This window comes from Sturnus vulgaris, chromosome 12, assembly GCF_052056855.1.
Source record: "Sturnus vulgaris isolate bStuVul1 chromosome 12, bStuVul1.hap1, whole genome shotgun sequence".
Lineage (NCBI taxonomy): Eukaryota > Metazoa > Chordata > Aves > Passeriformes > Sturnidae > Sturnus > Sturnus vulgaris.
In genome coordinates, this window is record NC_142254.1 from 15061749 (window position 1) to 15075317 (window position 13569).

General features: G+C 45.0%; 1 protein-coding gene across 4 annotated transcripts in view; it reads right to left on the reverse strand.

Moving 5' to 3' along the window:
• Positions 1-12646, reverse strand: part of LOC106860919 (ran-binding protein 10) — a 60758-nt gene extending 48112 nt beyond the window's left edge. For 2 of the 4 annotated variants that reach the window (XM_088172010.1, XM_088172009.1), the window contains exons 1-2: positions 12350-12646; positions 11352-11463 (exon numbers count right to left, since the gene is read on the reverse strand). In XM_088172010.1, coding sequence (XP_088028136.1) covers positions 11352-11463; positions 12350-12554 — 317 coding nt within the window. In that variant the 5' untranslated portion in view covers positions 12555-12646. The remainder of the gene's footprint in view (positions 1-11351; positions 11464-12349) is intronic. The other 2 variants (XM_088172013.1, XM_088172011.1) reach the window with 2 other exon arrangements.
• Positions 12647-13569: the final 923 nt, after the last annotated feature.

Here is a 13569-nt window from a genome sequence, read left to right on the forward strand (position 1 = left end):
ACCAGAAGTAATGGATGAAACGAGCTTTAAGATCAATAAAGCCTCAGAGAAAAAAAAAATTAAAAAAAAAAAATCACTCTATTATCTTGAAAATTGGGAGGAAAAAAAATTAATCTTCAACTCTACCACCCCTAAAAGCACCAGATGCTTTCTGAACTTCTTGGTGCAGAACAGCTTCTCACTTCCTTGATTCCAAATGTTCCAAATCAGTTTTGTGTATGCAACAAATGCAATACTAGTTAAACAGTATTTGTGAGCATCATCAAGAGCAAACTACTGCCTTTTTTTTTTTTTTTTTTTTTACATAAAGAATCAATTATGATATTCAATATCATTCAACATAAATCTCTATGGCCCGCCTGCATCACACCTGGTTTTGGATCATAATGGTGTGGACAGACTTCCTGTGGGGTATCCCTTAACTGGAGTTCCTTTTTGAGAGATTCAAAGAGACTCTTTAAAAAAAAAAAGGATGCACAGGAATGTCAGCACCCAGTCTCAAACTGAGAAAAACATAATTTTGGGGGTAATAATGCATTTATATCCATTATCCATCATAGGTAAGATGCAAAGCTAAGCAAAAATGACCTCCTAAAACCATCTTCTCATCAGTGAACACCTAATCTGAAACTTCAAAAATGCTGCATCAGTAGACCAATTCCAAATAGAGCAGACTGACAAAAATAAACGCAGACACATGCTGGTGATTCAGTCAGAACACTCTTGTTTCCACTCACCAGCAGCCTTGGCAGTTACCATAGCACCAAATTTTTCCAGACTCCTACTTCACCTCAGCCCTGCCCAGCACTGGATGCTTCAGAAAATGTGACTGAATCAGCCACAACATCAACTCTTGTCTGGCTTATCCATGCCCTGGCTCCTCTTGGCCTCAGCAGAAGAATGAAGGACCTTGGTTAAAAGCTAAAAAGCTCTCATGTGAAAAGATGCTGGCTCCACACATAACCAGCAGTATTCCAAGGATTTTTTCCTCTAGGTCTTACAGTACCATGACTAAGATTAAGCTCAGTCACAAAGCTTTTTGGGTCCATTCCCAGTTCCCAAGTACTTCAGTAGTAAACACCAACATGTAGCTGCTCCAGCACAGTGACATCCAAACAGGACAGCATTCACTTCTGCCTCCTAAGACAACTTGGGTGGTGGACTCTGCAGTGCAGATGTTTTTAAAGCTGCATTTTAAATATGTATGTTTAAAAAAAAAATGTTGGTTTTTTTTTGTTTATGTCAATAGAAGACTTTCCCTTGGAAAAGATACGGAAAACCAACATGATGACTGCACTTCTGAATTAAAATTTAATTCTTAAAGAAAGAAAAGATCTCAAACGCACTGACTCAGGAAGAATTATAGATTGTCACTGGGCAGAAATTATCTGAAAAACAATGGGAAGAGTTATTCACAGGAGTGACAACATTTGACTGACCTAAACTGAAACAAAGAAATCTCTTAATGAGGCTGCTCTAAGCATTACAGTCACAGAAATAGAGGAGACACTGATGGCTGTGTTTAGTTTGTCCCAGAAGGGGAATCCACCCATATGAGAAGCAATTCTTTGAGTCAAAAGATGTTTCTCCAGAACAAACATGACACCCAGAGAACCTGCCAAAAAGTCAACGTAAGAGTTTTTTTGTGTACTCTAAAGCTACTTTGTATGAGCAAACCCACAAAAATCCTTGTGAACCCAGCAGAAAAACCTCAGAACAGACCTGCCCTTTGACAGCAAGTGGCCAATGCTGAAATTCCAGGATTTGCATCTATTTGGCTTTTTCAGTGGAGAACTGAAGAACTCATTGAGCAGAACAGAGGAGAACAAGCAACAGAACTCATGTAGACCTGTACTACATTCTTCAGTTTCAAGAATCCCAGGAGCAAAGAACATCTCCACAGAAAGCACCCAGCACCTGGGAAGCGCTGCTGTGTGCAAAATAAAGGCAGGGCAGAAGGGAAAAAGGAATTGGCCCATGCTCCTCACTGGACAAGCAGTATACTTTCAACAAAAGGAGGTATTTCTGTACCCAAAATGCTGCAAGACTTTCTCCAATAAACTTGGACTGAGTACTCATCTCTAACACTAGCTGACAATTAGCAAGGCAGATTTATTAAGGCTCTGCCAGGAGAAGACAGTATAAATAATAAATACAGGTTTCCCCTGTATTTATTGTTTAACCTGTTGAAAGGTACCAAGTCAGGATGGTGAAACAATCCCTGCCACTTGAGGTTCACCCACATGGCAGACAAAATTCAACCCATCTGAAAGCTGGGGAAACAAAAGGGAAAAAAATATATTGGTTTAGCATGGCTAATGGCCACGAGCCCAAACTCTTCTTTTCTGAGCCAGTCCCACCCTGGCACAGTACAGGAGGCTAAAATAAGACTGCCAGGGATGCCAACAGGCACTGAGGTCCAAACATGAAAGAGTTAAGACCAGAGAGGTTATAAAAATTGTTTTTTAGGCCATGACTTCCAGTAAAGCATTCGTTCCCTTGTTGTGTACCAACATTAACATGACACGTGGTAGAAATTCCTGGGATTGGCATTTTATGGCTCAGTCAAAGCCAAGCAATCCCACTGAGCCACCAGTTAAACAAGGGATGTTCCATTCTTCCAGAGGTTTGTGATTCAAAGGCTTCCTGTATCCTGCAGTCTTTTCTAATAACCACACCTATGTGGTAGGAATCCTGTCCTCCCAGCTATCGTGCACCCCACTCTTTCAACATGCACAGTTAAATCTAAAATAAACAAACTATATTATTAAGTTAGGGGTGAATAACACACCACACTGGTGGCATTTCAAAGACTTTCACAGTCTCTTGTGCAAAGCTCTGAACTATCATTCTTGTCTGAGGTGGGTCCTGACTTCATGCCAGGTTTAAAGAGTGGCTAGAAATGATAACCCTTATCATCTCACCACTTGAAACCACATTGTAGCAGTTCTGGTGGGGGAAGGGGAACATTGTTTTAAGGCAGTGAAAAAACAAGTTACATCTGTTTAAAAAAATTACCTATGGCATGTAAAATACTGGATTCTAAAAGTCTCCAATTCCTCAGTTTAACAACAAATATTTTGGAACTACTTCATAATGGAATATAATCTCTGGAGTGGAAGTAGTTCTGGTTTTATTTGTGCATATTGTGCTGTTCTGTGATGGTGCTTCAGAAACAGCATTGATGGGCTCCAGGAAGAATCCCAATTCCCCAAGAAGAGGTCAGTAAAACAAACAATGAAAGGCTGAAAAGAAGGGGATAAAGGAAAGAAAATAAAATTTTTAAGAGCTCATTAAAAACAACTACAAGTATCCTGAGGCAAGGAGGAGTCCGTTGTATATCAGCCCTTAGAAAGACACAGAATCCTTAAAAGCTGAAGACTGTGGAAGGGAAGGTGAGTGAGCAGGACAAACTGTGAGGCAGCAATCCATAACATAACACAACACATCATCTCAGGGTGGTTATGAGTAATTAGTGACAAAATGACAGAGGAAGAATGAAAAGCTATTTTTGACAGACCAAGGTATCATATTCCCAGCTCCCTTCCAGCTTTAGGATCACGTTCAACTGGTAGCTGCCAGCTCTAAGAAGGGCCAAACCCATCTCTTGTCTATGCTACCTTCAGAAATGATGCAGATTAACAATGTTTATAGGAACACTGAAAGACAGAAAATACAGAGATGAAGATTTGACCTGAGAACCATTTGAGAAAGAAAGGCACAATACAAGGACCACCAGAGTAAAATCACCACTAAAATCTGTCAAGAATAACCAGTTTCTCCATCTGCTACCCCACATCCAACAGAACCCCAAACCCCGTGGTCAAATGCAAATGTAGCTGAAGCAAAGATGTCCCACAAATTTATTTTTTTTTTCCACTCTTGGCAGCTGACATCCAACAAAGTTCACACACAAACCATCTCAGTGGCAAACGGAGCCTAAAGTCTGGGAACAGCACAAAGCATTACTGATACTCATTCTCTGATTATTTATTCTGGTTACACCCAAGTGAATAAGTAGGATTCTTGTTCAGGTTGTCCTGCTGATTAACAAACCTCACTTCCAAATGTACTGCTCATAGTCACTGAAAATATATTAGGGAAGTTAAACAGGTTTCCACCACTGAATGGAATTAAGATTGTTTGATTACCAGTCTAAGTAACAGAACATTTCTTCTGCCATGAACAAAGCCTAGAAAACAGTAAAAAAAGATGTTAAGAGTTACCATAAATGTCTAACAGAAAGGCATCCAAAAGAGGTCAAGTCATTTCGGGACTGTTTCATTCTGGTGACTAATTTTGCATTTCAGTCCATCACAACAGACAGATTCAAAATCAGACACTTTGAGCCTCTGGTTTTTCCTCTGAAAAACGAGGAACAATATAAATGCAACAGAATTAGAAGAAAACACTCCATCACCAGCTAGCTGTCTCTTAAGGGGTATTCTCACATCCTTACAGGCCAATTTTCTCTGCTTCAGGCCTGGATGGTAACAACTCTTATGAAAGGAGGATTTACCTGCTAATAATTAATGAAATTACAGAAAGAAGTAGCTGCAATATTTACATAAGATCTGGAGGGGGGATTAATTATGAGGAAAATATCTCAGAGAAAAAGTAACACCTGAAGTTTTGAGAGATGTACTGGTGAAATGAGAACACTTTCTCTTTAAACAGCAGCAGAGAGTCAGAGCTGGGAAAGCACCACACACTGAACTCACAGATCTTTACACACTGACATCTCCACAACAAGGGACAAAGGCTTCATGTGGACCAGAATCACTACAAAGAACTTGTAAACAAGCAGGCAGATTGTAGTGTGGAAACAGAGATCCAGTCTTACATCACAGGTACAATGTGAATCCCATTGCTAGAAAAGCAGTTTAAAAAATGAATCTGGCCACAGAGTTGATATAACATAATTAACACAATTCAGCCTCAGTGAAGAGCTGAAGAAAAAGAGTCAAAGCTTCACACTGGATGATAAGTTCTTCAGCAGTTCACCATTTCAAGGCTTCTCAAGTGAAAGAAAAAGGTTTTCCCTATATAAAAGTTATCCAGCTTACAAAATTTAATTAATAAACAGAATTCCTTAGATCTGCAAGCTTAGAATATGTAAATAATTAGTTCCCATTATTCTGTGATTTAACTGCAAACATATTCTGAAGAACTGAGCATAGTAATGTTTTACACATATACTAAACATGCTGATTTTCCTAGAGTTTGCTTTTCTGTAACAGATACTCAGAGCACAGGGAGGGGGGACGAAAAAATAACCAAATAAAAATAACCCCTTCCTGAAATTTTTCTTCTTTACTCTGCAAAGTTTCGTAAGAAGCTGAACAAAAAACCTCAACAACAACAAAAACAATTATCACAGTCTGAAATCTAGGAAATCTCAGACCTTAGACATACCTAAATCCACACATCACAAGTGGAAAAGTCACATATCACCATCGCTGCTCCCATTTCACTGCCTTATTTCACAAATTATTTTAATGATAAATTGATACTCAACTATTACAATGGATGGCCCATGATACTGTTATAAAACACTCTGTTTAAATTTCCACTTCATTGATTAAAAAAGAAAGGAATTAAAAAAGCTGTCATCTGCAAATCAGATATTCCAACCTCATGACTCCTTTACACTGAAAATTACACAGCTCTCAATATTACTCCCTTTTGGAAGAGTGTAGCAGAACAATGACAAAGAAATAACAACTTGTATGAGGTGTCATCAATTGACATGAAACCTCTGCAGGAAATGAGTCTCTACACCTGAGAGCACCAAGCACAGCTGGTAGCTGAGCAAGCAGGACTTGCTTGGGCAATCTGCAAATGGGAACAAGGCAGGAACTGTTTATGGAATCTACTTGGGGGCTTTATTTATGTATTGGGTCATTTAAATGAGTGTCTGCAGAATAGCATAAATTCAGACAAGCAAACCTACCTGCAATCAGAACAACCCCCTCTCTGTGCTGGTTTTGGATTCTTGGAAACCAGGATGGAAAAAAATAAAAAAGGGGGAGGAAATAAATTATTTACAGGCTTACCAGTGACAAATCCTCAGCTCCTATAGAATATCCCTTACCCTTCCCTACAGCCACATCCAGACAGGCAGGGCACTCCAAGGTGTCTGAGCATAAGCAGCCAGTGCTGTCAGAGCTCTCCATGGACAGGCCTCTGTCAGCATCTGGAACCCATTAGAGAACACGAGCAAAAGGCTTTTCACAGAGCCATCACACTCACCATATGCTGAGGAGAAATGGAAAGTTGGCAAGGAGAAACATAAGCAAGGAAAAGGGGCAGATGATTTGTTACTAATGTACAGACTGCAACCAACCAACACATCTGACCTTTATTTTTCTTTTTCAGTCAGAGAGAAACTAAGCTATTTTTAAGTCTGGCTTATGGTGCACTTGTGCATGAGAGCTAAAGGAAGATTTTAAATAAACTATGGTATGGACTGAGCTCGATTAGCTCTTCAGCCACTCTCCTCAAAGAACTCTTTTCTCCCTCTCCCAGAAAACTGTTCTCAACCTAAGCTAGTGCTGACCAACATCTCTGGACAACAGGCTGCACAGCTCAAAGCAACTGTGGCATGGTGCTAGAAGAGGATATCAACATTCCCTGTGGCTTCTGTCTTTCCAGCTTCCCTCTCCTGCCTTTCTGGGTCTCCACCTAACACATAAATCCCTGAGTACTGATCCAGCAAAAAGACTCTGAGTAAAATCGAGCTCACAACACAGTCACTAGTGCTGGCACACAAAAACACATCATGGCAAAAGGAAAAGCCATACTGAGATGCTTCCTAGGATGGCTCAAAGTCCTCCTGAAACCACTGGGCTGCCCTGGCACCTCCTCTGCCCACAGAGCACACTTGCAGTGTTTGCACAGAGTCACTATGGACATGCAGTGGCTCTGTCCCCACCAGAGAGGTCAGGATGCCAGCACACCAAAATATGAGTAAGCAGCTGTCCAAGACCAAACCATCCCCAGAAAAGACAGCAAAGGCAATCCACAGACTGCTGGGCTGTCTGTTCCAAAAGCAGCTCAGAAATAGAGAGGAGGTGGCAGGACAGGTGACTTTTACCAGGATTCAGAAGCCATGCATCATCAGGGTTGGCCTCTGGAATGTCCTCCCCAGTCACACTCCATCACAACCCAGCACGTGGCTGGGGGAGGTAAAACCACTCAAGAAACCAAACTGGTAGTCAGAAGCACGCACTGTCACCTTGCCCCAGCATAAAGAGGACAACAAGGGTGACTTGTCCTTCTGAGTCACAACAGCCTCTAAGTTGTGGGTTGGCTGCCCTTCCCTGATGAGTCTCTCCCTGTTCCTGTTTACCAAGCAGAGATCATCTAGTGGGGAAACAGAGACTGTGAGATATGCTGACAAATCACCACCAAACAGAACCACGGATTGGAGGGAGAGAGGACAAGAGTTCAGTGCTTCAAATACAGCTAAGGTTGAACTGTTACAAACAGCACCAGGATAAAAGCCTGAGTTATTTGTGGCAGCTCAGGAACAGAGGAGTCACAGGCATTTCTGCCAATCTGCTCATCTGAGGAATGCTGGAAGGAAGCCATCCACAGATTTACAGAGAGGTTTGGACAGGAAGGGACCTTGGGACATTCTTTCTTCATCCTTCTGCCCAAAGCATAACTCTGAAACTTCTACCAGTCAGCACACTGAAGGCTCTCCCAGGCAAATTTGATGAGGGAGATGCCAATGCCTCTTCAGGCATCCTGTTAGGGTGCACAACCATCTTCACAAAGGAAAATTCTTTCTTATGTCCAGCTGGCATTTCCCTTGCCACAACTTGTGACCCACTGCCTCTTGTCCTTTTGTTCCAGTTGACAACACTCAGGAGACAAGCACACAATGGCTCAGGAATTATCCACCAGCAAACCTTAAAATAAAAGTGTTCAACAACACTTTGAATGGAACTAGGGGCTGCTGCTCCCATATCAGGCCATGCCTTTATTGACCAGCCTTCAATTAATAAAGGGAACCCTGAAAAGCAGTCCTCAATTTAAAGTGAAAAAAAAAGGAGCAATTTCTGACAGTGATGTCAATAGATGAAATCATCATCCATTATTTTCTGGTCAGCTTTCCACTAGTTATTTCCTTGAACCACCTCACCATAGCAGTCTGTCTGCATGAGGGAAGGAAACATACAGCAAATGCAAGGCAGAATCCCACAACCCTGAAATGTATCATCCCAAAGTGCTGTGGAGCCACTCCCTGTGTGCTCAGCACAGACAAAGAAGTGACAAGAGGGCTGGGACTAGAGACTGCAAACTGAGTTCTCCTCTGCTCTCCGAGGACAAGAACCTCAGAGATCTCCCCCCTCAAGAATTAGCAACAGATCAACCTACAGACAGATCTGATTTTTTCCATGTTACCTAGAAACCTTGTCAAGACAATTTTTCAATAGTATCCTGGCAGCCTCCCCTCTCCCAGAAAAAAACCAAAACAAAACAGCACAAAAAACAAACCCAGTAAATAAACACGACCTCTTATCAATTAAGACTAAATCCACCAGGATAAAAAATAGCCACCATTCAACTAAAAGTAAGTTTGAATCATGCCTGTCCCTCTCAAAGGACTGTGGTTTTATCTCATGAGCAGTGGAAGATACAAAGCTAAGAAAAGCTGATCACTCTTAAAAGTTTCTTAGATACACCAAATGGACGTTTTGGATGTTGTGCTTGCTTTGAAATATCCACCAGTAAATTATTTTACCAATGCTGAGGCAGAAAATTCCAATGATAGCAGAGTTTAACAAAAGGACTTTTCTAGGGCAGGTGCATTAAGGCACAGGGGAGACAAGGCAGTCCAAAAGAGGACGTTTTTCTACCAGCTGTGACAGGGCAAAGAAACTTGTGTCTGTGCTGCTGCAGTCCCTTCCTCCCTCCTCCCCTGTGCTGGCTCTGGGGTGAGCACAGGAGTTCTCAGCCTGGAAAACAGGGGGAGGCAGGAATGTATGTTTTGAATGCTAGGATATGATGTGGTGGGAGAAAACTGGAGAGAACCAGAGCATAGTGGTTTTAAATCCCCTGAGTCAAATGAAACACAGGGGAGAAGTTAAAAAAGTGGTCCTGACACCTGAGTCATCTCCATAGCTCAGGTTTCTCTCCCACAGTGACATCATCAATCCAAAATGGCACTGCCTGATACCAATTCAAGCCTCTTATCAGAGCATGTCACACACAGGCAACATCCCTTGGCAGGCTGAAAAAAGGCATTGTGTGAGCTTTGGGATTCTTCTCCATTAAGAGCCACTTGGAGCTTCTACCCCATTTCTTATCTGAAACCTTAGATTCTGTTGTTTATTAGCAAGTGTCAGTATCTAACCAGAGTGCAGAGCCCTAAACTAATAATGCTGAGCACAGAAAGACAACAGCTTTGAGTACAGACTCCTCAACACTTCCTGAAATTCACTTCACCAAAGCCTTTCTTGAGTAAGTCTTGTTTCGAAACCAAATCACTCACATTTTAAACCTAAATGTGAAATGCCACCACAAAGTCCAGGAAGAGATACACGGGGAACAAATTCACATCCTTACCTCACTACCTCATACAGAAGTCAAATAACCAGCTCTAGGGCAGAGGCTGAAATAACCATTCTGAAAACGAGTCAGAAGGATTCCTCTTCCTCTCCTCTTGCTAAAGGGCTTCCAGTGTTGTTTCTAGGGACAGGCCACTTACACTGCTTGAAAACTTCATTCCCTCAATCCTTTCTTTAAATGTCTGGACCTTTAATCCTTTAAACTGAAGTCACCATGATGGACTAAACACTGGGGAGCCTCCTCAGAAGAGACCTCTGCCACAGTTCACTGGTACAACACACTGAGCCCTCCAGCAGCAACAATTCAAACTATTAAAGTTGAGAAACACAAAAGCACCTTCTCAAGTGACAGCCAGGCAGCAGCTACAGTGGAAATTCACAACCACAAATCCCCAGCATCACCCTGTGTGAGATGAAAGTTGGATCTGTCTCTACCAGCAAAAGAAAAACAAGGCACAGGAATGGCTGAGACATCAGAGAGGCTCTCAAAGCCTCGCCACTGCCCTGACCTCAGATCAGAGCTATCAGCAGCTCCTGTTCAGGTTGTTGTGTTTATACACATGGTTCTGTCTCTCTGGAATTATTCCTGGAAAGTCACTGTAATTACAGAATACAATAAAAACAACACATCATTAATACAGAAAAATCTGATCTTAGAAAACAAGCAGAAAATTCTGTTATCTCCCTTTAAGATTGATCTAGACTGCAGCAAGGATTAAGTGCTGTTCAGTGACCTTTTCTAATGTGATTTCTTTGGAAAACTGTCTTGAAGCTCACTGCAAATTATTTCAGTTTTAGCAGTTACATAAACTAATCAAGGGCAGTGTTTCAAAATAAACAAGCAGTTAATAGCCAGGCCAGTGAAATGAAGGAATAAGGATGATCTTTTCCCTGCATTTAGAAGGAATTCAGCCCAGCATCCACCTTTGCAGATAACCTAGTAATTATCAAGGGCCTAAATGCAGCACAACCCGAGATCCTTCACAAGTCCCTTTACAAGTAGGCCACTTCTCAGTTCAACAATGACGGCAAAAAAATTGAACTGTAACAAGTTGTCACTTTCATTTGGTTTTTAGCAGGAACATCTGCTGCCCTTCCCCACAACCCTTAAACTGGTCAGAGTTCAAATGTCACACTTGAAGGACTAGATTAATTAATTACACCCAATCCCTCCTCCTGTGTGGCTTTCCCTTCCAGGACAATATTCCTGCCATATTCATCCTTTAACAATGAACAATGCCAGGGCCATCCACACAGAGCAGACTGACACCTTCATAATGAGTAAAAATTAAATCCACATTAACAAGAGAACACCAGACCTTGTTAGAAATGCCCCTTTATTGCTTTCCCCAGTGCTCTAGTACTCCTCACCACAGCTACACCATTGCAGCAGTCCAAAATTAAGCTCAAGGTCCCTCCCTTCTGCTTCACTTCATTTCTGAGGCATCATAATTCCAGAAATCAGAGTGACCAGACCTTGCCAGCAAGAAGAAAACCTATTTTACTTCATATTGCACTAGAGACCTCCAGTTTACTGAATCCTTTACAAGTGCCTATCTCCAAGAGCTCAGGACACAGCTGTTCCAGTGCCTCTGCTTCCAGGGCATTCCACCTTATTTACATCCATTCATGAGGAGGACAAAACCTGCCCATGCTGTGCCTGCCTGCGGCACCCAGCAGCCATGGGACCTCGCACCCTTCCGGAAAGGAGGCCAGAGTCCAGCAGAGCTGCCAGACACATCCCCAGCCACTGAGCTGCAATGAGGCACTTACCCATCTCTACCTTTACTGACGATCTTCACTTCAAAGTAATAAATGCCACAGGCTGCAGGGATGGGGTGAGTGGCCCTGACCGAGGCAGCATCTTTGTGATTTTTACCGTGACCTAAGAAAGAACAGAAATGTAAGTACTGAGGGGATCTGGCCTCTCACACATCCTGATCTAAAACCTCAGTATCTGAAGCCAGCAGGGATTTGTTTCTACACGGAGCCAGCCATTTAAAGCACACTTTCCAGAGAACCAGCATATACAACCCTGCACTGCCACCAAGAACAATTCCTACAGCACAAGCATTTCAGTTTTCCCTTTGTTTTCACTATGAAGTTTTTGAGAAAGACTCTCAGTACCACCTCTCCCCCTCCCCACACACATAATCTGAAGACCAATGTACACAGAAGACAAAAATGATTACACAAGAGGGGAATGACATCAGTGTTTACTAGCCAGGCAGGAAAAGGAATAATCAGCTCTCCACTGGGTGGGTAGAGAGAACAGCTCCAATAGCGAACAAGGAAAACATCGCACTACAAGTCTGTGAGCAGCTATTTGGTGTAAACCCGAGGAGCCAAAGCCCCAGTTACGCAGCGTGTCGGGGCCATCCGAGCCCTCAGCCGGGTTTTAAGCAGGATGACAGAGTAAACAGACGGTCTGGCTGCACCGGGCCCGGGCAAGCGACACTGCACAGCGTTATATAAGGCCACAACTCTGCCGGGGAAAGCCCCCGGCTCCCCAGCGCCTCCGCTCCCGAGCCCAGGCAGCCCGGCCCGAGCAGCCCAGCCGGGGCTCCGGGCCAAGCAGGCGCCCCGCACCCGGAGCTCGGCTCCGCCCGGCCCCGCGCTGCCCCCGGCGCCCCTGCCCCGGGCCCGCCGGACCCGCTGCCGGCTCAGCCCGCGCCCGGGGGGCCCCGCCGAGCGGCCGGGCCGAGGGCCACGCCGGGGCCGTCCCGCTCCGGGCCGAGGCCGAACCCGGCGCCGCCGCCCCAGCCCGGCACCTTTGTAGTGGACGCGCAGGTTGCCCTGCGAGAGGCCGATGTAGTTGTACTTGTCCTTGGGGCTCCAGGAGCGCGGCAGCGGCGTCTCGTCCTGGTTGACGGCGGGGTAGAGGCGGCGGAGGCGTCGGCTCAGCTCCTGCTCCTCGGGCGGTCCCGGCGGCGCCGAGTCCCCGCCGTGCGGGCTCCCCGCGCCCGCCTCCGCCATCTTGGATTCGCTTTGTGTCAGCGGGAGGGGAGCGAGGCCCGACCGCAGCCAGCAGCCAATGGGCTGCGAGCGTGCCCACAATGGAGCCGCACCGCCCGACGGGAAGCGCAGTCCCGGTCACGCCCGCCCCCTCGCGCCTGGCTTTCGCCGAGACTACAACTCCCGAGAGGCGGAGCATACAAAGCCCCATCCCCCCCTTCGGCGCGCTGCACGCTGGGAATCGTGTCCCCGTTCCGCTCTGCTCCCATCAATGCCGTAGAGTGCGAGACTCCTATTCCCAGCGTGCTCCGCGACAGCGCGGAACACAAGGGCCGCCCAGAGCTTGCAGGCGCCCGCCGGCCGCCTCCGCTCACGGGCCGGTTTCGGCCGCCGCGCGGCGCCCGCGCGTCAGGCGCTGCGTGGGCAGCTATGGCGGCGCGCAAAGGGGTCCTGCGGGCGTGGTCGTTGCCGTGGCGACGGGTAAACGGAGCGCGCGCGCCATGGCGGGCCCGCGGCCGAGGAACGAACCGAGCGCGGCCGCGGGGCTCCGGCAAACCCCAGCAACGGGAGCAGCGGCGGCTCTGGGCTGAGAGGCCACGGATGAGAGACCCCGGCTGGCCCGCTGCTGCTCACAAAGGCGCCTTTGGTTCTCAGCTGGATCCATATGGCTATAGTCTTTGTATACATTTATATATATATATATATAAACACAACTATGTCTTGAGAATACTTAACTCCTGCTGTGAAGCCACAGCCAGCAGGAAGAAAAACATGATCCTTGAGCAGACTTATAGTATGAGTTCATTCTTCTGTATGTGACACACATAATTCCATGTTTCCATTCTTTTTCCATGTCTCCATAGCAATAAACAGGCCCTTGTCATCATTCCAAAGCCATGACTGTCGGAACAACTGGAGGCCTACTTAAGGCAAGAGCTGCCTTCTCTTGATCTGCAACTGAAGTTACAGGTCTGACACATGGTGCTCCTGACAGAATGATACTCTCTTCCTTGAGACAATATTTATATAGTTATCT